General features: G+C 37.3%; 1 protein-coding gene across 2 annotated transcripts in view; it reads right to left on the bottom strand.

Moving 5' to 3' along the window:
- Nucleotides 1–27,294, bottom strand: part of BMP2K (BMP2 inducible kinase) — a 66,766-nt gene that overhangs the window by 6,843 nt on the left and 32,629 nt on the right. For both annotated transcript variants that reach the window (XR_012633587.1, XM_074905359.1), the window contains exons 8-15: nucleotides 25,283–25,386; nucleotides 23,077–23,156; nucleotides 21,296–21,456; nucleotides 19,755–19,933; nucleotides 18,658–18,753; nucleotides 17,743–17,930; nucleotides 15,547–15,704; nucleotides 9,451–9,564 (exon numbers count right to left, since the gene is read on the bottom strand). Coding sequence is in view for 1 of the 2 variants with exons in the window: in XM_074905359.1 (XP_074761460.1) it covers nucleotides 9,451–9,564; nucleotides 15,547–15,704; nucleotides 17,743–17,930; nucleotides 18,658–18,753; nucleotides 19,755–19,933; nucleotides 21,296–21,456; nucleotides 23,077–23,156; nucleotides 25,283–25,386 (1,080 nt within the window). In the remaining variant the exon portion in view is untranslated. The remainder of the gene's footprint in view (nucleotides 1–9,450; nucleotides 9,565–15,546; nucleotides 15,705–17,742; nucleotides 17,931–18,657; nucleotides 18,754–19,754; nucleotides 19,934–21,295; nucleotides 21,457–23,076; nucleotides 23,157–25,282; nucleotides 25,387–27,294) is intronic.

Raw genomic sequence — 27,294 nt, 5'->3', positions numbered from 1 at the left:
TTTTTTTTGAAAGCAATACTTGCCCTGGTGTGTCAAACCTATACTTAGAGAAAATTTTCTTCTCTGGTGACACTGAAACTTCACATTGAGCCCCTTCTAACTTCCAGTGTAGCAATTCAGGAAAAAAAAAAAAAAAAAAAGCAAGCTATGCTTTAACTTAAGTTTGAGGAGAAGTGTTTTCTTGTTTGTTTCTAAAATAGGATCACTCAGATCAGTTTCTCCACAGGAAGGAAATTTATTCATTTTACTCTGACACCTTCATTCTCACTATTTACTATCTGACAACTAGAGCTAAGAAGAACAATTCACTGATGACTCTTTCATGGGGTGGTTGGCTTAGAAATACTGGGAGCAGTAAAAACTTTGCATCAGTAAACAAAACAGATGGCAAGAGCAGGCAGACCAGATAAGCCTGCACAGTGCCACTGGTATGGCACACAGACTTACACCAAACAAGTTTCTCCCTATGTCGGAGCCCTGCTGCTGCAGAGATGTTTTCAGAAGTCTAACTGACTGTTGGATTTCTATTTGAAGAGAATTAGTAGAAGGAAAAGCAAAACACTTGGTCTCAGCTCAAGAAAGCGTATTTACTAGAGATGTCCTTTCCTCTAGGACAAAGATCACACAGTAGCCATGCTGCTTTAAGAATGTGTAATTGAATATGTAACTAATAAAGCAATGATAATTCACCTTTTTGCAGACACAGAGCAACTACTGAAAATGTGCGTGGAATACTCTGAAGTGATGCTATATTACAGTCACTCCAGGCTGATACTAGGTGGGTACCAACCTTCAGATGGGGACCAGAACAATGGCAAAGCCAACTGTCTTTATGCTTGAACCACTTGGACTGACAACCAGTTTACGCTTGCCTAATGGCCAACACCGAGTTCACTTTTACCCAGCGAGGAACACCCAGGTACCCGCCTTCACTCCTCAGATACTGCGCAACACTCTGACACACACCTGGCGACAGGGGTTGGTCCTCATTAAAGCAGTTAATAATGGGCTTTATTGACAGCACTGTGATAGACTGCTGACCCTCTCACCTAACCAAAATTAATACCTTGCACGTATAGTTGTATTAAAAAGTTGCTGAAACTTAATTGACTCAATATGTTCAACAGGATTGAAAAGGCTGGGGATGAATATGTGCATCAGTTAATTCTTTTGAAAAAAATCTTCATCCAGAATCCCGCTTGTGACTCTCTTGTTTTTACAATATACACAGTAATTTCTCAGGTAGTGTCTTCTTTCACAAGGAAATCAGCATGTAACAGGCAAAGTCACATTTTGTCTTTCTGTGCTGCAGTTTAGACCAGAATATCAAGTTTTACATTTTACAAAAACAGTTTCTCCTTTTATAAAAGGAATTACTAGCAGATTTCTTCATACAGTAGCCATTTTGCTGTTTCGCAATTACATTTAAAATAACAATAAAAATTCTGCAGCAATATATTTTATGTATGGATTTAAAAACAAGATGATAAGAATGACTAAAACCATCAGGTGCTTAGGGTTTTGAGCTGTTTCTTCTTTGCTTCTGGTGTCAGATTGCTTCTTATCTACTGTAATTTTAAATACTACATATTTGCTTTACCCACTAAATTAGAATCTGGATTATTTGGATGCTTACTTTAGATTTCCCAAAGGTACAACCTTCACATTGCACTGTGTAACCCCCTATCTTTCAAATCCTGCTGTTCCCAGTATTTACTGAAGCACTAATGTTAACATAAATGCAATTAGATTTAAAAGGAGAAGAAAAAATAAATATTTCTAGGTTAGATGTCAACACCACTTACACAACAAAAAACCCAAACCTTTTATGTATGTCAACGTCCACATGAGTTTATACTCCCAAGGAACAATTATACCTTTGTCACTAATTCACATATGCAGAAAACAAATCATATTTTTTTTAAAAGACAAAAACTGAACTACAGTATATCTAATATACCTGACATCCCAGAAGGTTTAAATATTATTTGTTAGTTGCTGTCACAGTCACACTCACTGAAAAACAAACTGCAAAAGACACCAACAAGACAAAAAATTCTAACCTCTACCAATAGCTGCTGACTTGCTGAACAAGTAATTTAAGCCACACGACGTTTAGCACTCTGTAGCACACCTCTCTGGACAGAACATAGATCAAACAGGACTTGATAATACATGGCAAAACACTTAAAGCACTTTCCCAAACCATACTCAATGTATTAGTACTGACACACAAGCCATTCCAACATCTCATAACACACCCACCTATAACTGTTACTCAGGCTGACAATACACAGCAAATGATTTGGGGAATCAGTCATCCAGACAACCTAGTTTTTAAGGAATCTATATTAGCATCCTAAATTTCCTTTCTGTAGTCCAACAACTACCATCTCTAGAAAATCTGGGATAAAGTCAGGAACAATTCACTGAGTGACCCTACTTGCTATAGATTTATGTTCTATAGTGAACACAGAGAGCGCTTGCTCACTATGTCTGAAGCTATGCGTTTTCACATACTTGGAGCTCTGAACCACTCTTCAAGGAAATGCTGAGCACATTACTCATTGACGGAGACATGGGAGGTGCTGGAATAGCTAGTGAGATTATCAAAACTTTGAAGTACTTGGTCATTTCCACAGTACTTTCCACACAGCAATCTGTCTTGGCACTAGTCAGTTTTGTGGCCTCTTCTAAGAGCAATGGAGGTAAGGGGGCTAAGCCATCACACACTGGATGAAGCACACACCACCTTTTTTGAATAACAGCAAGAATGAAGCAGCACACTGGACAAGGAAGCCTGAGCCTCTGCATTTGTAAATGTCTGTCCCTGTACATGCAAAAACATTTTCTGAAGTATTTATATTCTGAGGCCATTTAAAGATTGTGTTTCTTTTCCCAGCTGTACCATCACAACACCAGGCAATTAACCGCCTATTAGCTCATCAGCTTCAAACCCCTCATTTCACTACAAATTATTTCTGAACAGGGTTTCTGAATTTCTAGCTCTTTAGCCCTGAGGTTCCTCCTTATGCACCATCTCCTTGACAGTTATGAATATTACTTCTTTAATCACAGCAAGGTATCTATATTCCTGTATTGTCTACAGACTCAAAACTATCAAAAAGACAATGAGTTTTGCAGTGATTAGAAACCGACAAGCTCCAGTAGCAGCTCCATATTTTTCAGATTTCAGACCCAGCATGTATGACCCTACATGCACAACTTCAACAGGAAAGCATGTGGCACCCATCAGATGATGCTGGGAGAAGCAACTGCTCCTGCTACATAGTTTTGAAGAAAGCACTTTTATTTCTGAAGCATTTCAAGAGTGATGACCTCACTGCTCCCACATTTGTATTTTTCAGGAAAGAGCAAGTACCTTTCTTTATTCTTCACTTTGTGTTGAGGTGTTGTAAACAAACAGAGCCATCTGCTCCAAGCAGACACAACGTATAAACACTTTGTAGTCTAACACAGCCAAACCTCATGGAAGAAACCATCTCCGCATGCTCCTTCCCAGCTGCAGTCATTGGTCTAGTCCCAATAACAGGGATAAAATTGCAGCAGACTTGTGTTAAAACCAAACGAAAAAAACAAAATATCAATTTTAAACCCATGACAGGAATATTTTGGTTTGTTTTTCCGCACTACAATTCCCCCTCTTTCACTCCTAAAGAAGTTACAAACTAAATAAATACAAAGAGCATTACAAATAGAAACTTAATGCCCCAAAAGGAAAAATTCTCTGGTTAATGACAATTTAATGTTCTGGCCAAATAGATTTAAAAAATGAAGTGTTCTGTCATGTTGATTTCATGCAATCGTCTCAACTTAAACCACTGCAGAGACTGTTCAGATATTTATTTTTATTTAAAAAAATGCTGCAAATTGTTGAGTAACATCTGTTTGCAATGTACTGTTCAGATTACTACACTTCTAATCAGGTTTGCATCTTGTAGGAGACAATTGTTCTTCACTCAAATGCAAGCCAGGTGGAACATCTTTAATCATATAAGAAGATCCCAATCTTCAAGGAAATTTTCTATTCTGATGTTCTTTTTCGAGATATCCGATTATAAGAGGATGAATTCCCTCTAACAACTGCAGTAATTACATGCCTTCTGCTAGTTCATCATTTTAGGGTATTGCGGGGGTGGCAAAAGAGCGGGGCATAAGGGCTTTAAGCTTTCTTTGAATTGGTAACATACTGCCACCATCATTTCAGAACAATTTGCCACATGTCAGGCCCAAGGATTACCGGCATGCTGCAACTAAATCTGTGCTACTTCTCTGACAGCAGCCAGAGCAGCAGCTGCTGAATATTGTAATGAGGATTTACACTGCTTACCCCCTTTATTTTCAAGAAGAACAAAAATGGGAGAACACCACACTTGCCTGGCATCTATTGCTCAGTTATTCTTTCAATAGTTAGTCTACAGGTTGAAATGTGTTATTAAAAAAGTGAAAGGTGACTGTGATTGCTCTAAGATTTGACAAAAAAACCACCACACTGCATTCTTTTGGAGAGAAAAAGCACACCACTGGAACAGCCCATAGATATCATTTATTCCTGTGATGTGTGTGTGAGTAAGTTCAAGTTACTTTGGAAGTGTTATCTAGAAAGGCTAAAATCGAAAGATTATCTTCATAGAGGGAAAGATTCTGAACTTGTATTCAGCAATACTTGAAAGCATATCCAAGGACAGGTTATGGAGTAAAATAAACAGTATTTTGAGTGATTACAAACACTGGTATGAACTTTAATTGCCAAGTTACCTAAACCTGGAACACTGTACAATAGCCATATCAAGTTGTGGGTCTGGGCATCTTTTAACAAACAATTCAAGAACATCAGCTGCCAAAGAAACGTGAACTGATGGCATGAGCTGTTTTTAGAGGAAGCTGGCTCAAGTCTTTCTTTCTCCTGTTCTCATGTTTGTAACTTCTTGCTGAATCGTAGTGAGTTGTGTTTCACTTAAAGCTCCAGACTGCACATAGTCCAAGGGCTCCAAAGCCATGGTACAGAAACTTGCAGTGTTCTGAAACCTTGTTAGAAGCAGTATACAAGAGTAACCAAATGAACAGTCATCACCCACATTTCTTCGTGCCAGAAGAAGGTACTTTTCTGCTGTAACATGGTGAATGCTAATAATCAGCTATTGCAGAAGAGTCCTTTCAGGGACATATTGTCTCCAAGTCTCCAGATGCTTTCCAGTGTATTGCGCTCTCACACGCAGCTGGCTGGTTTTCTGTCAGATCCATACAGCTGTGACTATCAAGTTACACTTGATAGTATACCACACTGCAAAATTGCTCTTATTCCAAGACAGACACCTATAATGATCATTTAAAGACACTACCAAGTCTTTGAGCAAATCAAAAGGAAACAGCTACAGAACTGAACTTGCTTTTATCCCCAGTCTGCACACATGTCTGAACATGCATGCAGTGACTGGGAAGGGGTTACCTATGTATATTAGAAAAAACACGTGACTTGATCAAGCAGCACCAAGTCTACAGACAGATGATGAGCTTTAAAAACATTCAGTAGAACAGTTAAATACATGACCTGAACTAGAGCCTTATCCCAATAAGACAAGCCAAAAGGCAGCTCACTCAGATTCTTCACAGGAGTAAAATGCCTAGCAGACTGTTTCAGCTCAGCACTTGCCAAGAAATTCCAGTCAATGTTTCCCAACATCTACACTTATCACACAGTCCCCTGCATCATTTTGAGAGTTACTTCAAATCTTTTATTACTTCTCTGAATTCCAGTAGCCAACGAAAGCAAAAGGCAATCTAGCCCAGTTTAATCCCAGGAAGAATTGATGTAAACAAAAATAAGATGGCAAAAGACTACCAAGTACAACTCAACAGCAAACTTAATATATTCATGACACTTCCTTCTTATAATTTGAAGACAGCAGAAAACATGTGTGTCAGTTTCTGAAACACTCAACTTGATGTTAACAAAAGCATGTTACAACACAAGCCAGTTAACACACACTTGAATCAAAAGCTTCTGTTCCAAAACGACGACCACAACAGACAGTTTTTCCACTGTCGCCATCTCACCCAGTGTTTCAGGCATTCAAGAACCAGGATCTGTTTGCCACTTTAGGTGCCTGTCCTAAATACCCCATTACTGGCTAATGAACTATGGTTTCTTCTCTCTTTTTCATGAAAGAGTTTCCAATGTTAGTTTTGTTTCTATCAGACGGAGCATTGGAATTATTTATCAAGCCAATTTTCTTTTCCAGCCATCTCAAGTTCTAAGCCATTACTATTTTCCACAAACATTTAGGCATAGTGTGTATAGTAAGTTTACATATTGTACTTGTGAAAACACTTTTAATAGGATATACACTGTGAGTAACACTGAGTGCTTCTACACTGTTTTCCTATTATCTATATGAACCCAGTAATATGTTAGTTCATTTCACACCACTATTTGCCCTCTGCATAGCATGTCAAGTGACATACATGTTGGTGCTGGCTCTCCATTCCCACCCGAGAATAAGCACAGAAGCTCTGACAGATAAGCAGCCTTAGTCCATCCAGTTCCAGGTTCTCCTTCCCAGTGATCCTTGCAGCAGCAGTGGCTTGAAATGCACTCTCAGCTCCACAGGGAAAATCCCAAGGGGTCACAACTCACAGCACCCCATGGTCCTTTCCAGCGATGATAAAAGGTTTCAAATTTCATTCTCTGCATCTTCCTTGCATCACCTTCCCATACACATGTAAATGTACCTGACAGCACTTATTTTGCAGGACTACCAGCATTTTACGTTAAGTTGTCAAGTCAAAAGATGATACACGATCTCCAGCTTCTTGCTGCTATCTCACATCAGATGATAGAAATTAGTTAGACATTTACAAGTGCTGATTTCATCAGAGAACGCTTAAGGCTCTGAAACAAAAGCAATATTCTGGGTGACTCTACTCAGCTACAGTCCATGTAAAACAACATTTACTAATATGAGACCTGAATTACACATGGGAAAAAAAAAAGAGGCAGAAAAAGACCACAGTTCCAGTTCAAACGTTGATAATACAGAACACATCTTCAGTAGGAACTGTCACTTTTTAAGGAAGAAAACTTTTCATTTTTAAGTAGTCTGTACTGGTAATATCAACATTACATCTCATCATAACTTAAGAAGTCAAAATTCTGTTGTCAGAAACCTGGGTGAATAATGGTAACACCCTCCATATTTGAACTGTAAACATGTTACAATAAGGAAGTGAAACTTCTGCTCTAACTAAATTGAGACAGTATCTCACCCAAACACTGGAACTGCGCTTGGGGTATTAAACGTCTGTCCACTTTCTTATCAGTTGTCTTACCTCTGATGCCCTGAGTAAGGTGGACATGTGGTTTACTTCTGTTAAATCTTTTACAATCACAAGGAGCAAACCCGAAAAAACATATTATACAGAAAGATTAAGTACAAGAGTAAATCAAAAAGTTAGGGACATTTGTCAAGTTTGTCTTAGAAAGCTCTCAATTAGAAATATGTTTAAGTCAACACCATTCTCCTTTTCTTAGTTGTCTTACACCACTTCATTTCAAGACATTTCCAAGAACAATTCATGGGGAAAAGAAACCAGCTTTTAAAAGATAGATTTTCAGATTTAAAGACTTATCATATCAGATTTGTTTGCTAAGTGTAAATTACTATTCATACAGAATTAAAAATACCTTCATTAAATCAAGCCAGTATGTACACTTGTTTAAACTCCAGTTGTGAGTCAGTACAAAAAAGCTATTGAAAAACATATTCTTTCTTTCCAATGGAACAGGCAACAGTTCACAACCAACTCAACATTTCTCAGTCTCGTTTTTCAGCCATGAATGATTTTTTTTTTTTTTTTTTTAAATAAGCCATCTCTCCTTGGTTTTTTATGTTTTTTAGTATTTCAAGAATGAAAGCTGGGATTCAAAGTAACAAAAATAAAACATGACATAATACAGTGAGGCCATTAATTACAATCTAAGCTGTATTATAACTATCTGAAAAACAGCATAAACAAATACATTTCTAAGATCTATAAGGTGAGGAAAGAAAAAAATCCTTAGACACATGGGTATGAATACTCAAGAGACTAAGCACCTGATAGTCACCATCTGAGATTAAATACAAGTATTACTGTTCATTTTGTATATGAATTTAGGCTCACCTACAAAACAAAGCAACCTTTTTAATGAAGACTCTAGGGTAAATCATTCCAAACTGCCACCTATGGAGCAAACATTTCTTCACTGAAGAACTGCTTTCACACTATATTGAACTACTGAATATTAACAGGATGACAGAAGATAAACTTTTCCTTTCTGAATGAGCAGAACAAAAAGAGAAAACTGAGAACCCTCTAATAGATCAAACAGAATTAATTTAAGTCTAACAGCAGGAGCAGACATGGATGCAGAGGTGTTTTTAAAAATTGCCTTGCAGAATACAAGAGCGTTATCCTGTTCACTCTTCACCAAGTATAGTACAAGAGCACTTGTGTGCATGAACCAGCCCTAGTAGACAATCTTCAGGAATGCAAGATGAAAGCAAAAGGAAACGCAGGTGCTAACTTAGGTTGACCCCAAGTGACTTATTTTAAGGCACGTTATCTGAGCTTTTATACTTCCATAAGAATACTTATTAAAAGTCATATTAAGGCACCTTTATCACACAAGCACTCTCAACAAAACTTAGGTAGGTGTGGCTCCATAAGTAACTGAAGCTCCTTTTACTATTTAACTATCAGGTAGGCTTTACTTTGCTAAATTAAAGTGCTGATCAAGCAAACATTAAAACTGGTGATTAAGTTACAGGATGATGCAGTTTCATGTTCACGGTCAGTGTTCACATACAATGGTATTTTTACTTCTATCCAAGGTAAAAAAATAGCCAAAGCCAAACTAAAACACAATAATGAATCCCCCCCTCCCCTCCAAATGTACAGATAATGTTAGATATTTTGTTTGCTTTCACTCAATTTACACCAAAACTATCCATAAAAAGCAGCAGAAGCTTGCAGTCTTAACTTGGCTGGAGAACTGAACTCAAGAAACAGCATGAATTGGAAGCAGACTACAGGAAAGTAGCAAAATTTGGTCTTAGCAAATAATTTGCCTTTAGCAAAAGCATTTCTGGTTCTGCCTAAGTGATTCACACTGCACTGGTCCAGTGTATTTGCACTGCCAACACCACACAGTCTGTACACTGTAGAAGTACCAGGAACTGAATGCAAAAGTATTTTTTAATTTGAGGTAATCAACATATTAACAAATCTCTTTAACCCATTTGCTGTCATAGGGCAGCCAACACCTTTATCGTTCCTTTGGTCATTTAACTGGATGTACATACTTCAACAGATACATAGAGAGATATTTACATATGTATACATAGGTATACATATATATGAGGTAGTGATGTTACAGATGTAACTTGCCTGGGTGAGAAATGAAAGGAACAGAACCAAACGGATCTTCAGGATGATTTTTCTGTGGAGCAGAATGGGGCTCCACATTCTTATCTGAAGATGCTCTCCTGTCCACCAGCCTGTCTGTAAAAAACAAAATGAAACAGAACAAAAAATAAAATAAAATAAAAATGGCAGGTCTTATGCCTATGCAAAGATATCTACTGTACAGGGTGAGGGAGGAATATACTCTCAATTAGGGATTTTTAGATGTTTTAAAGTTATCCTATATCCTGAATTCAGACTCCTTGATCATTCAAGAAAATTCACTTGCACAAACATATTGTTAATACCCCTGTCCCACCAAAAGCAGTATGTATGCAATGATGGAATGCTTTAAATGAGGATCACTCTTGCATATTATATGCAGCCTATGCACTCTGTAATAGAAACTACTTGTCCTCTGTGCTCTTGCGGTTTTGAAGTCATAATCACTACGCTTATTCAAAACACAAAATCATTCATTTTATCCAAGTCTTGCCCAGCCTTTGACACAAAAAGAGAAAAGTTGACGATCACAGCAAAATAGCTAGGAGGACTTTTTATTAAACCTGTAACACCTGTTGGTACCCAAAAATAAAAATGAGTGTCACGTAATATAGAGAAATGTAGTGTCTGTTTGGTATGGTCTTCAAACCTTAGGAAACTGATTTTTTAAAGATTCTTTTTTTTCTTTCAGAAGACACATTAAAAGGTTTTTAACACAGCCACAAATTCAAAGCACTAGGAATGGTAAATACCATTTTTTCTGTCTAAGCTCTTATTCTAAACCTGCTGCCTACTCGAGATCCAACCCATCCAGCCTAACCACCACACTGCAGCTCAGGAGGGTCCAAACAAGGCCTATCAGCCTTAACAATACCATGGTGACAAAGCATTCCACTAGCCGCTAATGTCCTACATCCTCTGTGCAGAAGACACAGCATTTTGCTTTCCCCTTTTTCCACAGCAAGCAGCTGCTCTTCTGAACAGTTTGAAGCACCACTTTCTTGACAATTTGTAGAGATACAGTTGAACTCTGCTCTAATTATGTACCAAGCTACCTGCAGGTTTTCTATTCAGTCCTTCAATGCAGCAGCCAGGGGGCTCTGCTAAGACAACCACCAGGGACTAGACAGCAAACTAATCTACTTCAGACAGATGCGTATTAACTGTGTACAAAGCCCAAGAGTTTTGAAATTACACACCAGTTTTCACAGACAAGTGTTCTGTTCGTATTCAAGTGTCCATAATGTGAGTTGTATTTCTGAAAGTAGGTAAGAGTCAGACAGGTGGGAGTTGTTCTATTACAGACAACCCCCCCTTAAAATATAATCCCAACTGGGGATTCCTGGTGCAGAAGACTAAGTAGTTGCTCTTACCTCAACATACACATATTGAAATAGGCAGAGACTAACCAACCCGAACAAAATTATCCTACAGTGACACAGCCATGCAGAAGATGAACAAAAGACTAGCAGCTGTATGTTTTATATTATCAGCTTTGAGCCTTGAAGACAAACAACTGCCAAGCATCATATCCAACAGCAGTACTTATTTCTGTTTCTGACCAGTCATATCCACATTGCTTTCTCTCCTCAGGTTCTGGGTTTTGGTTTCAGGGGGTTATGGGCTGGTTGTTTGGGGGGGTGTTATTTTGTTGATTTGGGAGGCGTGGTTTGAGTTTTGTCTTCAAAGAAATGTACATGACCTTCATCCTGCATCTTTACAAATGCAGACTGAGGGATGTTTTTGTTCTATTATCCCTAGTGTCTTGCCTCCAGAGGAAAACCAGTCAACAGCTACACAGCAATCAAACTCTAGAGCAATTTTTCAGGGTACAACAACTTGAACTGTCCTTTGGAGAGTCCTTGCAAATGCTGGCATGCAAGACTATGCAAGTTCAAGCCCCTGGATGATGATCAGATCTTTCAACTTGAGAAGAAGGGCTTGGGATAGCAGAAAACAAAATGGATTGAAATGCTAAGCATGCAAGAAAAATTAGGGAAAGTGAGTAAATACAAGGTTTCAACTCCTCCATGGCACCCAGGCATACACGTACTGGGATACATCTCCCTGGAAAATGAATTTTAAAATTTGTCAGTTCATCAAATCTAAGGCTATTTCTTGGAAAAGGACAAGCCATTTTTCCAGTCTTCTGAAGCACACAATTTGTCCACCTTGAAACACAATCCACTTCTCTTTATCAGAGAGTGTTTGAAAAAAAAAAAAAAAAAAAAAAAAAAGAGACAGTGATGGCTTCTCCAGCTTCACACAAGCAGAAGTAGATTCAGTGGGACTGTCAGTATTAGATATTATTGTGCTTCAGATTCAACTTCCTAAAATAAAGTTCCAAGGTTTTTTACCAGCAGTAAATAATCATACAAATATGCAGCCCAGACTACTGCGAGAGACACAATCACATGCCACGTGGTACAGTGGACCCTTCCATAGAAAAGTGCAGTTATTTAAAACTACAAACAAGGAAACCAGCTTTTTCCATTCAATTGACAGGCCCAAGATCCCTCAGGAGACAGCTCTCTTGGGACTTGTTGAAGTACAAGAAGCACTTGTACACAAAGCAAGCCTGGGAAGAACCACAGCTCTTTCCTGCACAAGTGGTCTAGGTAGTTCCATCATACTGTACGTGCTGCAAAGGCGATGGGCAGAGAGCTTCGTAGGCTTTGCACCCACAGGTGCATCTGTTGCAGCACCGAGATGATTCTGGGCCTAACAAGAATCTTGTTCAGTTCAGTGTGAAGGCTGTGATGGTCATTTTTCCCAGTGAGAAAGCAGACCCATCTTGGCTCCCAGTTCTGCACAGAATAAGTGGTTACAGGAGTTCTTTGTAAGAAATCCATTTCTTCACAACGTTGTCAGAACCTCTGCATTATATGTGCATCAGGACCAGCATTAACACTCATGATGACAGCCACAACAGAAAAACAGTGTACACAACAACTAGGAACTCCATACTGTAACTCCCTATCGAAGTTCTCCACAAAAGTGCTCACAGTTCAGAAATTTTCATTCAGTTGCACATTACATTTTATCACACCTGTCATCTTTTTGCTATGAAAACTTTCACAAAGAGTAAACAAGCTATTCTGTTCTATGAGTTAGCTTCCTCTTCAAAGGAAAAGCGATTAATCATCACAGCAATACCCATCACTATATGCACTATGACTTTAAGCTACTAAATGCATGAAATCTAACAGTAATGTTAACCTGACAAATTATGACATCATCTTGATCCACTAACAAAGGCTGTGTATATTTAATTACTCATGTATTAGTCATGAACACAACAGCTTTAAAAATATCTGACAGATTTTTTTTAAAAAATTTGATTTATGTATAAAGCATCAGCTCAATACAAAACAGGCTTTTGGAAATGGAAAAAAGGATCAATGTTTTGAATGCTACTCAGCATCACACGATTTGACAAAAAGACAAACACAACACTGTACATGAGTTATGAAGTACAGGACAGCAACTCAGTTTAGTAACAGAAAATGTAACTATCAAAGCTGTATCTTCAATTCTCCTTCCTCTAGATGGCAAAATGATTCACGGTAAGTTCAAAAATTGAGCACAAAAATTACTCAGTAGTAAACAGTTTTCTCTCATAAGAAATAACCTACATCTGAAGAGAATTAAGCCTTGACCCTTAAGATGTATCTGGGGAAATTCCAGGAATAATTATACAGTTAAAGACAATTTTATAAGTATAAAGCTTAAAGGTACAATAAATCTCACAATTTCTCATTAATCCACTTAAGTTTTAGAACGTACCAGTAGACAAAATTAAGTATAAATATTTCTGATTTTACTCCAGTAAAGGCATTAACACTGCAAGGTAAGTTCATACGATCTTTGGCACAACATCCTTAATATAAAAAAACAGTTGAAAGGTTTTTGAAGTCTTTGATATACATATCTATGTGTAGGTAGAAACACACATACACTGATATTAAAACTAGCTCCCCCTCCATTGGACCTCTTCACAGAAATTAAGTCAAAAGCCAAAAAAAGGTGTAGGTGCATCTCATTATGTATAAGCAAGCCTGCCATCTAGTGTACTAATCGGTCAAGCTAGTAATTTTTTTTATTTTTATGTTTTCTGTATTCAAGTGACTAAAATCCCCTAACATTGGTTATTACTAAGCAAAACTGTGCTGTTAGGTTTAACTTTCCAATACAGCATATGAAGCTTATTATCACCTCCAGCTCTTCTGTGCACTGAATTATCTTTACTAAGATATGTGCCAAAAACATGCCTAAGTAGATTTATTCTTTAAAAACCCCAAAACTATTTTTACATGTATAGTATAAAAAATTGATAACAGAATATAGCAGTAGTTAATTGTTCCTGCTGCTAGAGATTTAGAGACAGCAGTTAGCAGCATTTAGCTCCAAGTTATTCAGGCCTTTACTAAGTCTGTCTGCATGAAATTCAGCATTTTCACAGAAAGAGCTATCAAGCACTGGAACAAGTTGCTCAAGGAAGTGGTTGAGTCACCATTCCTGGAGGTATTTAAAAGATGTGTAGACCTGGCGCTTAGGGACATGGTTTACTGGTGGACTTGGCACAGACAAGTTAATGGTTGGACTCGATCTTAAAGCTTCTTTCAACATAAATAATTCTATGATTTTTTTATTTCTCCAGCTTACTATAACCAGCCTATTGAGCTACTCCAGGCAAGCTTATTTCTTGTACAGCATTTTCCAGCTTTTTCGTAAAGCCACTTGAAATCTATCCTTGGTTAATATCATCTTCCGTACTTGTATGTGTTCAAAACCTGTGGTTTAATCAAAAAAAATCCAATAAAACTTACCATAACTACAGTCAGCGGCCCAAAAGTCAGTTAAAGATTCTGGAAACAGGTAATGTGCTAACCTTTTGGTTCAAAAGCTAACATTCTCCAGATTCAAGAGTGTATTATTTCAGAAGATTTCTAAGCCTTCAATTGGAAGCAGCATACCTAAAGATATTCCATTCTACTACTAAATAATCTCAAATTCTAAACTTGGATTCGGAAAGAATGCTTATTTTTCAGCTGGTATTTTATCCATTTTCCACAGCTAGCAGTAAATCATTGTACTCCAAAATGTGTGCAGGCTACATCCACATCTCATAAGTAGGAGTCTTATGTGGTCAACACAGGATACAAGTAAAAACAATCAACTGGAGTTTCACAAAAAAACCTCCAACCAGTCACTTTCCTTAAGGATTATCAGTTAATGTGCGCATCTTGTTCAGCTACGTTTGAGGACGCAGAAATCCAAGAAGAAAAAGACTTAGCTGAAGGCAATTTTTCCAATTACTTGAAATTCAACTTTACTGCATTTTTAATTGCAAGGAACTTGCTGATACTCAGCCAAGTATATACAATCTGGTTTTAAACACTGCACATCTTACAAGTCTCACTAATAAATCTGATCTTGACAAAAACAGTTTTAGGAAGATCATCTCATGAGCATGTGTTAAGCAATTAAGACGAAGAAGTAATTTCAAGTAAAAACCATTGAGATAACTGACTTGAAGAGGAAAAAGTTTATTCAACTATTGCCATATCAGAACAATGAAGCAGCCCTTACACGTAGCCACTCATCAGAAAGGACATTACAAAACATTAACATAATGTAATAGATCAGTTTTCTTTCAGGCATTTTCAAAGGACAAATCAGACCCACAGACTCTTCTGCTCTGGTGTGCAAGAAAAAGCTGTAAAGGAACAAAGCAAGCAGCCAAACTTTTCTTCCTATCTGACAATATACCTCTGCTATTCAGAGCTTCTTGACAATCAAGGTGACGCAAGCAGTATTTAAGAGCTAAGTTATTACCATTACTGCAGTATTTGAGCCCATAAGTACCAATTTTAGACAGTGAGTTCCTATTGCACACATTTTCAAAAAGAGAAAGGAAAAGAAAGAAGACAGGCCCAACTCTGTCCTCAAATGCTCAGAAAGAATTTTCTGTACACAGACCGCACGGCCCTTCGACAGGACAGGTGTTGGAACTGCTGAGCAACTACAGAGCCCTTATTTACTGTGAAGCAAAATAAGCCTTCAAGTGTCCCTTACTTGATCTTAGCAGGTCAAATTCTCTGTCCAGCAGCTCCTCCTCTGTCAACTTGGAAAAATTGTCCTCTCCAAATGGGTTCCAGCCTGACATATCGGGTGGGTTATTGATGCTCTGCTTTGGGTAACTGGCAATTGCTTCAGCATCAAGAATACGTGGCCTGTAAAGTAAGTTCATGGAAGCATAGGAAACATTACAAGATTGTTTATCAGGGTGAAAATCTTTAACAGGCTTTATTAGGCCAAAATACTACATACAAATAACACGCGTACATTAACAGCTTATCCCCAAAGCATTGGAAAGCTAACTTAAGGGAAAACAGATCACTTGAAATATGTGGTTTGATCACATGATTTCTTTATGCAATCCTTGGAGTTTCATTATTCAATTTATTAATTGTAGCCAAAGCACAGAATCCTTCATCAAGTTGACATGCAATGGCAAAAACTCTATTCCACCTGTGGTTATTTCTGTATTGCCACAGGAGACTGACTTGTTTTCCTCAAAAAAACCCCTACTAAGTATGTTTGAAGTTTTCATCAATTCTCTTTATTTTCATATTATTTCTTCTTGGCAGACACATTAAGTGCCTTTAAGGTCTACATCCATCCAACTGATAGAAATAACTGAACCAGTTGACATAATAGCTTCTGCTTGTATTAGTCTTATCTACACAGATAAACCTTTGACCAGATGCATTTTTCTTTTCATGCAAGTTTAGCAAATTACACCTACTACTTTCTCTGTTTGTCTGAAGCAGACTAGAAAAGCAGCAATCAGCAAGTTACAGTGTGCTAACTGGTTCTCTTGCCATGCCCAGCCAGGCTCTGCAGGCCACACCTGCAGCCCAGCTTCATGTGGAACCATCTCTTCAAGACAAGAGAAAAGAGAAGGGACTTCTTCCTATCAAGCTTGGGTGCTAACATCCCAAAGGCTCTTTCCACTGAAAGAATGACACCATGCAATACAATGCAATGCATTTAATATGGCAAGGGAAAAGAAACTCATCACCCCCTCCTTTAATACAAGAAGTATTAAGTACACAAGAAGTATATTTTTTGTTTACAAGATCAATCTCATGTATTGCAAATCATTGCTAATTCAGAGTCATTGACTCAAAGCTAACCAGCAGGAACAAAATCTTCAGCCAAACACAGAGAAGAGAAACTGGAAATGTACATATTTACTTCCAGACTGGAATGACTCCTTAGAAATTATTTGTGACAGAAGTACTCTGGCAATAGACCTGCCTGCAGTACAGCTGGTAGATATGGGCACAGAAGTGCAGGATGACACTCTCTGCTAGGGATTAGACTACCTAATTGGCAAGATGAAGCCAAACTGGTCATGGTGATATATTATATCAATCCAGCCCACATCAGGGAATATTTTGGTTTTGACACTTTCAACACACTGTAACCTAGAAGAGACTGACAGCAGCACCTGAAAGATGTAGCCACACTATTAACTGAAAGCCTGTGTCAAGACTGACTGCACCAAAAACTCAGCATTTTGACAATTACAAAGCACTTATCTTTCAATATAGTATAGTAGGAACCTATACAAATACATAACCTAGCTTCTAACATTAGTGAAACTGGACAAATCTGTGATTTTTTCGTTTTTAAACAGAAAAGAAAGGGTTTTTATTCCACACACAGTTTTTCATAAGAATTCTTGGGAAAGCCATTATTTATTACACCTTATTAAGCAAGGTTAAGTCCACATCCCCCTGCAAAGGGACTATACCTCTGATGAGGTATACTCTATCAAATAACATACTTAGGTCAGACCTCTGATCAATAGACACAAGAGTTAGAAGCCCTAGCAAATAAATACCAACTATAAGACCTCTCTTTAAGAGTGTTTAAGGTGACTTTCACATGCCCATAACCTCATGCAACACTGGTTACTAACCATCTTAAGCAAAGTCAGTTCCTGGAATAAATCCATGAACAAGAAAAAGAGGAAGACAGGTTCTTTAAGAAGTTGTACCAGGCTTATCTGCTAACAGGTTCAGTGTCTCACCCTCCTCCTAAAATATTCTTTACTACTAAACAGCAACTATCCAACTGCTTCAACTAATACCTTACTACTGAAGCAATTAATTTCTGAGGAAAGGATTCAGTAGTACTCATCACAATTATCAATGTAATCAGTTAAGTAACCCTTGGGTACATCTGTGTCAGAATACTTGCCTGCTTGCAGGGTAGGGACAATCTGCCACTGTTCCAGCATGCACTGGAAGTGGCCCAGGGTAGGAGATTAAGGCTGGTGAGAAGTCTTGTGGAGAAGTGATATATTCAGGAGACTGCGCCTGTTGCGACCGCTGTTGCTGCTGAGCCAGCATCTGCTGCTGTAGGAGAGCATGCTGATATTGCTGCACCTAAGATAGATAATGATCATGTTACCAAGTCACCTGGGTCAGCATTAATCTTTTCTGCTAAGTAACAATACCAGCCTTGCAGTCAAACACTCTAACCACCACCACACTCCAGAAAAACTTGGTAGCTTCAGCAGAAGCAAGAAGCCAGACCTGTCCTAACAGGTCAGTAATACCATTTTTCTCTTCCAATACATTATCCCTTAGATTTTTGTAATTACTGCAAACTGAGCATATGCTACTGCAGCACTAAAAAGTTAGTTTTCATCATACCTTATTCTTAATTATTAATAATGAAAATTTCATAATTACTCCTGACTTTTGAAAAAACAGATTATGCAGTTTGTTTTCTTGCTTTTAAAGTAGGAATTTCAAGTCACAATGCCTTGTATCACTTAATAGTCTAACATACATTTGTTGCTGTGGTCACTTGGAAGCCTTAAGCACCAAGTATGTTTCAAATTACTATATACCTACTTTATGAAGTTTAGGATATATCCCATCCAATTAATACAGAAGTTCAACTTCAGATAAGCTTCTGCAACCAAGATTGGGTTAACTTCTTTTTCCCCAACTGAGTATCATTTTAGATGCTGAACTCCATGCTATTTACCATATCTACAGCTCATTACACCTGCTCACAAACTCCTCTTACTGCATCTTCATAACAGACTTACAAACACAACACATATTTTAAGATTGTACTGTCTACGTTCCATTCTTGACATACCATAGCAGGATACTGAGATTGGGAAGGTTGCTGCTGGTACACAGACTGCATCAACAGCTGCTGTTGGACCATCTGCTGGTGCATTGCTTGTTGATACTATAGTTGAAAAGAAGAAAACAGCTTTAAGAAGTCGTGATCTCCCCTTTAGGAATATCCAGATATTTAGAAGCAGCATCAATTAAAATATGACTTCTGTGACTCAACAGCATTTTTCACTTAAGACGTCACATAACCAAGAATCACCTTGCAGTTCAGTGACAGCATTTTAATGACTCTGTGTTTAGAAGCTTTTCCATTTTTTCCCCCCAATTAATACCAGCCTGTTTAACAAAAAATTAAACTATATACTCAGCACTGCCTTTTCTGAGCCTGGCCAATTAACATCCCAACTTCTGTAGTTTTCACCAGTGCTGAGCCACTTTGGAAAATAATTCAGCTGTGCTTTAAAGAATAACACGTCTCAAAATAGGAAAAGAAGAGGATAGCAATAGGTGCCTTGGACAGGATCTGAAGGTTCTTGTCTGACCTAGCTGCTCTCTCATTATGTTTATAGTTATTCATGCTACACAACTTAAGTGATTATACTTGACAGTATGCAAGCTGAACAGTGTTAGAATACACGTCATCCACGAAAAATCTGGGTGGACAGAACAATTACAAAAATGAAGCTCTTTGCTGACCAAGAAAAATCAAAGAAAGCAAAACCAGCAAAAAATCCTACTCAGGTGGTGGAGGTACAACCATCTACTGCAAGCATAGCATCATCACCTAGATAATTCCTAACATTTATCTTAAGCACATTTACACAAAAAACCTTTGTTTGGGCCACATGGTGGAGATTCAAAGCAAGATGGGATTCACAGTCAAACTGAAAAAACAAGATAGCACAAAGAATGCAGCTTTCTAGGGTAAACATTACAGTGCCTATGAAGAGACAAATCAAAGTTAAAAAGAAGTTGCAGGAGCCATGATCCCTTTATCCTAGCAGGAAAAAACACAGGCCATAACAGCAGAAATGTTTAATTAGCACATGATTCCAAGTGTTATTAATAAGCATTACATGTGTTTCTTAGAAACCTAACAGATTCAACTTGTACCTGCTGAATGTAAGCATCCTGAACTGTAGGTTGCTGCTGCTGGTGATGTAAATGGTGTAGCTGCTGTAGTCTCCAGTCCCCTTGCTGCAGCTGCTGCAGAACTCTGTTCTGCTGCGGGGGGTGCTGGTTGGTCCCTTGGGACTGTAACATTTCTTGTCCATTCCCCGGGCGCATGGTTCCTGTAAGTCAGACAACACCATTTATATACTGATCTCTGAAGTTTAGCTAGAGCCCCCCCTGGCAGTTAACCTCTTTATTTAACACTTCAAGGTGAAACAGTTTATTAACTTCCCTTCCCAGTCTGACAACTAGTAGAGCTGGTAGATACTAACTTCTCCAAAAATACTTACATGCCTGTCAAGGTACAATTTCTACTTACAAGATGTGGGAAGCTTCATTTAGTCTCACAACAGAGGAAGCTGGGTTCAAGATTTCTGCTTTTCTTACACTTGAGTTGTACCTTCTACTGTCTCAAACCCTAACCCTCAAAACATACAGTTTTCTATGCACACAACACGTTCAATGGTTTGAGGGTTGTTTTTGTTTTTTTTTTTTAAGGGAACTATTGGCTCACTTGTCAAATTCCCTAAACAAAACACCTGATTGATTTTGCCATCCAATTGTTTTTGCAGCCTTTTAAGTAAGCAGTACTAACATAAATCAATCTCTCTTGCGTGCTCTATTTATATTCTGAAGTGCCCAGGAATGATCTGTTACTTGTCATAACAGGAAAAGCTTTCCAAGTTGGATGTTATCTGGATCCTACCTAGTAAAAGTTGTTTACACCTGGGACACAAACATTCTCAGCAGCCTTTTGATTGGAGGCTTTCCCAACACCATCCCTGAAGCTACTCTTCCTGTACTGTAACATCACACAGTTCAACTAAGAAAGTACTGGAGAAGTAAATGAAAACTATTTAAGTGAATATTTATTGGAGCCATAACTCTTTTTTAAAGGAGGTGAAGAAAAACTCAAAGGATTTATTTAAATACCATTTCACTCGATTAAGCCTCCTTCAGTTACTCCTGTTACCCCTCTACTGCACCCACAGATCAATGTGAAATTCATTAGTCAGTCATTAGAAAAGTGAACTTTTTGCCTGGTTCCAACCTACAAATAATACCAACATATTGTTGATATCTCATGACTTATTGAGGCACAGGGAAAATATTTCTCCTACTACACCATGAAAGCAGTTTGTAACAGAAGAAAGTATTTTTCATTAATTATTTGAAAGTCATAACTGAGCACGAGCTTCTCACAATCCGCAGTGGGAAGTTCAGAAGTTCATGCAAAATCAATGTTAAGCACCAAAAATAACTTCACTTCTCAGCAAATTGCATTTAGTTTTTGTGGCATCTGGTCAAACTTATTTGCACATTTAGAATGCTTCAGAAAGGATGAAGATTTGGGTTTTAGCATATCAAAAAAGAAGATTAACTTGAGTTTTAAATGTTATCCCTACCAGAGCAAGAAGGAAGAGACAGACAATATTAATTCTTAATTTATTTTGATCTATACATAGACTTTGTTAAGTTACCTTTTTGGCCACGATTACCAAATTCACCAGGGACTTGTACTTTGACTGGAGTTGCTGAGCTCTGGATCGTCAGCACACTAGAAGTGGCAGTACTTGAATTGGCCTTTGGTCTTTGTCGTGGTGCAATTGAGGTTTCTGTTGGTCCAACAGTATCTGTTATTCTGAAATGGCAAGCATTCCCACAGAAGAGTCATGTTAAAAAAAGACTTTCTTCTTCAAATTAGACACAGTGTATCTCTTAATAGCTCAATTATGTCTTAACCATGGGCTGCTCTACTTCTGAATTGGATTGTAATACATTAAAATTTGCTTCCTAAATTCCACTCCCCACTCATCGCAGTCATAGCATATACAATTGCTGCAGAACACCATTAAGAAGGAGCTATACTCCCAAAGAGACCACAGCACTACACAAAATCTCTCTGTAAAAGCTTTCCTCGCTTCACACTAATGAGTGAAAGTTATGTCTAGCACTTGAGTCAGCAATCCCATGACTAGAGGTATGATAACTGTTCATACTTAAAAGGGAATAAGATTAAGAAAAAACAGTTAAGTCCATTCATTTCTACCTTTTGTTAGAGATTTTAGCCTCTAGCAGTTATAACACCTATAAACTGCTCAAAAGATTTGCATCTTTCCTCAAGTATTTCAGAGCTGTATAACAGTCTGCTGGGTTAATAAAGATGTTCAAAACTGAAGTATTTGTACTTGAGAGCTTTAATGCCATTATCAGGTTACAGTATATGCATTTTTTTAAAACTATCCAACTGCTTAAAAACACTAATTCACCATCTGAGCCATCAGTATGTAACACCTCATATTAATTCCTACCATATTAAGACACCATCTGCCTTAACCTGCTGTAATTTACAGCCATCAGGAAAATATTATTTAGGAAGAACTATGAACCTTGCTTGGCACTAGATTTCATTGGAGTTTAAAAGATTATTCCATAGAAACTCTACACCTGCTGTACATTACCAACTGACAGCAGAGCCAGCAAAACCAACCAAGGCCAGGCCATGACATTACCTTAGAAAGGTATGTACATATCTACATAGCTCAAATGCAGGTTGGATGAGCCCATTCATTTGCTTCTCATTCACAAGAGGCTAAGGAAGTCAGAGTTGAAATAGAACTCATAGTTACAGCTAAATATAAAAGTACCTAAGTCACACACGTTGGTAGATTCAAAACCCAAACAACTTCCATTAAACAAAGAATAGCAGTGTAAAGGATTCTTTCAGCACTAACATTAAGCATACACCATACATCATAGCAGAAGTAAAAAAGCATGAATAGGAATTCCTGATGTTAATAAAAACAAAACAAGTAAAAAAAAATTTAGTATAAAAATCAGAGTTTTTGAAAGAACAAAATCCATTTACTTTCATCAATTATATTTAAATAAAATTCCTAAGAACAGTTTATGTGTACCGTATTATCCTCACCTACAACTGAAATATTTTATTTCAAAATTCACTTATCACACTAAGTGAAAATAAGACAGATCAGAAACAGACTGCTAGCACTTTTTTATTCCACCACAAAACGGGTTCTCATTTTCCCTCCATGGATTCTCAATACAACAAAAAAAGGCAATGGAGTGGAAACCAAAGAGAGACCTGAAGCTCTCAGAATTGCTGCTTATGTGTTCTAATGACCTCTGCTATTAAGGTAATTTTTCATTTATTAACAAGCATATGAAAACAAGTTTTAGACAAACATGGAGCTTAACAATATTAGCAAAAAACCAAAGTAAAGCCACATTCACTGCTTACCTTGCTTTTATTTGGCTTTTTCTAGCAGCTGCCTCACTAGCTGTCATGGGTTCAGGAAGAGTTGAAGGGATAGGAGAATTCTTGGGAAAAATAAATTTGAATAAATTAAAAACCCAAAATCCTGAAATAAAAAAAATCATTACATATTCAAAACAAACACTTGGGTTCAAGTCTTTCATGTTACAAGGCTTCATGCAGAACTCATACTGCTGCAGATTAAAAGTATTTCAATTTAACAGTATTTCTCTGTTCTCTTACCTGTAGCAAAAGTAAAATAAAAACATTACTGGTCTGTCTGTTTTGTCAACTACTTTATTCACACACTACCAACTATCAACAATAAAGTAAAACATTTTCTCCAAATGTTTTCTCGTAACTGCACAGAACAGTTTAAACCTCAAGTTAAGGACTAAACCAAAGTCTAACCTTTGGATAGAACAACAGTAGGTTTTTTGTCCATTCAGCTCTTACACCCCAACACAAATTCCAGAAAAACATGCCATATCTAAGCTTCTATGGTACTTCAACTTAACCCCATCTCAGTCCAATTCCTGAATAAATTACATTTCACCTAAACCACATTTAACCAAGGAAAATAGCAGTTTTGGGGGAGGGAGAAGGTCAATTATCTCATTACACATGCACTGCCTCCTTACATAAACAACACAAATCTAAATTTGGTCACAAATAGTAGAGAAAGTCAATTATCAAATACTGCTTCTGAAGACTATCATCAGTACTGGAATTAGTCAAGTCTTAGAGATAGACAGGCATACTTCCGACTTCCTCTTGAAAAGATAAGCTGCTGTCAAAGACCATATTCTGCACTGAGCCAGCCTCCCTTCTAACCTGCAACAGTCATTCTTATATTCTCAGGAAGCTTCAAGAGGGAAGGGTTGGGGTGTCCATGTGCACATTTTTGTGCTGCTTTTCTTTGAAGGCAGCCATGGGTGCTAGAGGGGCAAGCACTACCAAAGGAAATCAACAGAAACCAGGGCACAGACTGTTGCTTTTACTGCTGTTTTAACACGTCAGTGGAAAACACATACACACCAAACAGCTTCACATTGTAAGAATACTCCCGGCCCTTCTACCTTTCTATGTCTGTCTCAGGGCAAAGGCTAAGTAAGCAGGCAATTCCTATTTGCAGGGGCAGGGAGAAAAATCAATCAAGTAACAGAGACATTTTCAAGTCACGTGAGCAAGATGATACTACTCCTCCAATGAGTAACAAGGCAAATTCCCAAATTATGTTACATCAAGTTATGCTTCTGTTTCAGGATAAAGTCTTTGCATGAAAGTACAGTTATTGCACCTCCTATTCACACATTACAACAGCGTAATGCAAAACCATTCAAACTTGAAATTTAGCCTTTACCTAGTAATAGCAAGTACTTTAAGGTTTTCCGTTTTACTTAAATTTCCAGCACTCACATTTACTGAGCACCTCCTTCTACAAGGATCAATGATAGGAATTCAAAGGGATCTCACTAACTTTATGTGTCTTTCTCTGAAGGCAAAGTTTATTATAATTGACATTAGTGCCAAAATGAATTTTGAGACTGATTTTTCCTGATGCTTATCTTGAGAATCACTTTAAGATACTGGACATTATTGATGTACCCCCAAATTCTATTGCACAATAATCAGATCTGTGAATGAGATGATCTTTGAAAGTTCAGACTTTCAAACAAAGTTCAAACTCGCACAGAAAGTAAGGGTAAGAATGCAGGCTAACCAAGGCACTATTCTGTTTGCCTTCCAGTTCACTGTAGTCCTTCCAATGGATTAAAATAATTGTTAAAGATGATTAAGAAAAAGGGTTTATCCAGAACATAAATGCTCTTCACACTACAGTGACAACATTAAACCTTCTATTGTCAAACAAGTTTAAGTTCTGTAGTATATTTCACATTCATTGTATTAGACACGAGAGATTAGTAATGGTTAAAACCGTAAGTCAAGTATTGCGGCAGTATCCACGTAATTCATAGAGCAATCCCTCAAAATTAAAAAAATACTTTGTTTAGAGAGCTAATGGCGCATGTATGCAATAACAGGTTAAAGAGTACTCTGTTCTATGTTTTCAATATAAGAGTAAGGTTTATTAAGAAATTGATATAATCTCTCAGGTGAATTGATAGCTTTCTCTCAGTGCTACCTACAATATGCACTAAAAATATTGAAAAAATTAAAGACTACTTACATTAATATTAGACACTGGACAATCCTTTTTGGCAAGTTTAAAGGCAAAGGAAGATACCTGAAAGATATCAGGCCTCTGTTCTTGATCTGGTTCAAGCATATATCCTGTAGAAATTGAGAAGACCAAATTATCACTGTTGGATATCAAAAAGCCTGTTGAGACAGCATGCCACCAGCAAGAAGAAATTCAGCAGCTCTGCCAAATGAGTTTACCGCAAAAAGAGTAATTTATTATATTGGGTTTTTGGATTTTTTAAATACTTTTTGTGAAGTCAAATTGGTTTTAGAGTCAAATACAGTTTCAGGAAACGTATGCTGTTTGATATTTTAACAGTTGTGGAAGGGGCAGCTAAACTTATGTAGTGATTAATAACTTCAAAAACAACAAAAAAACAACGCATAGCACTAGAATCTTCTAAAGTTAATACAAAATTCACTGTAGCTAGTAAGTTTCACAGATTGATGTAACTGCATCTGGCTATGGTTCAACATCTTTTGGCTTACAGGTTTAGTTGGCTATACACATTTTTGTATATTTAAAAAAAAAAATAGTCCCACAATAGGAGGACTTATTCCTGACAAGACACAAGAATTTCTGATGTCCCTTTCAAACATTACCTTCCCAAATTATTTGTTTTTCAGAAAGAAATTACTTTAGATTATTTACAGTATGACACAGAGGACAACCCAAAACCTTGCTTAAATAGAGAATCTAAATAAACAGTGAAATATATTTTCTAAACAAGCCAAGCCTCCAAAAATATGTTCAGCTACAAAGAAAACAAACAACTTAAGTTTCCTTAAGTTCTTGGTTTTGATGAAAAAATTGCACTACATTTCCAAAACTGTCCAGTAGTTCAGCCAACCTTAAACAAGATTTTGTAAAAAGAAATATTTTTTTAAAACAAATATAATTTTAGATAGATCTTAGAATTTTACTCAAAGGCATTATTTCATGGCCAATGTAATTCATTGCAAGTTTTATTTTTAATGGGTTTTACAAAACAGAGCAGATATAAGCTTGCAGGGACAGCACCATTAAGTGGAAACAGAACATATATGAAGCAACAACTCTCTGCCACTTGATTCTAAAATGTTAGATTTATGAAGTGGAGAATATTCAGCTTGTCACTCCCCACCCCCCACCTTGTGAAAGAGCTGAGACAAAGCCAGAAGTCCCTGAAATACCTTTTATGACCAGCTGCAGCTTTTTTTGGCTTCCATTCCAAATGGAAAGAAGGGAACTTTACATTATGAGATTCTTCCCCACCCACACATATTCCATGCCAATATTGCTCATCTTGGCACAGCAGTTCACTGAATCTTAATAAATCAGCATTCATACTTATAAGGAAACAGGATTAAAACCTGTACTCTTCTAAAAGTAGCACTGTGACACAGAGAAAAGTATTTAATCACTTCAAAAATTAATCTCATTTTGGCACTTAAGTATGTGCAGAAGGTAAACGCTTACCGTGGTAACTGCTATTTCTCAGTTATGAATGTGTGCTCAAAAAAGTGGTATAATAGGAAATACCAAATCTAAACAAAAGCATAACTATGTGGTCAACTTAAATTATATGAGCTCCTTCCTATTCAAGCATTCTGAATTTTTCATATTCTGTCAGTCATACTCTGTCAAGTTAACCTGCTCAAAATTGAAAACTAAGACAAGTGAAAATGCTCATTATTACTGTAAATATTAGATCCTGTATCTTTGTACCTGGATAACAATAAACACTAGCCTCAGTGTGTTGTTTTCCAAAATTTTCCTTCATACTCCGTGCTTTCAAAATTTTGTCAGAGTTCATGTCCAGCACTTTTCGTTACACAAACTTGATCAGATTTTTGTTCCATTATAAACCACAAAACTACTATCAAATTCTCCCCAGTGCAACTAATCTCAGTACATTTATGTTTCTACACTACACCTGCACTTCAAATTCAACTAAGCACAACTGCCCAACTTAGAAAATACTGTTAACGGTCTGACATTCCATAGAAAATAAACAA

Source organism: Athene noctua, chromosome 4 (assembly GCF_965140245.1).
Source record: "Athene noctua chromosome 4, bAthNoc1.hap1.1, whole genome shotgun sequence".
NCBI lineage: Eukaryota > Metazoa > Chordata > Aves > Strigiformes > Strigidae > Athene > Athene noctua.
The sequence above is the reverse complement of the archived record's forward strand: the minus strand, read 5'-3'. Positions and strand labels throughout refer to the sequence as shown.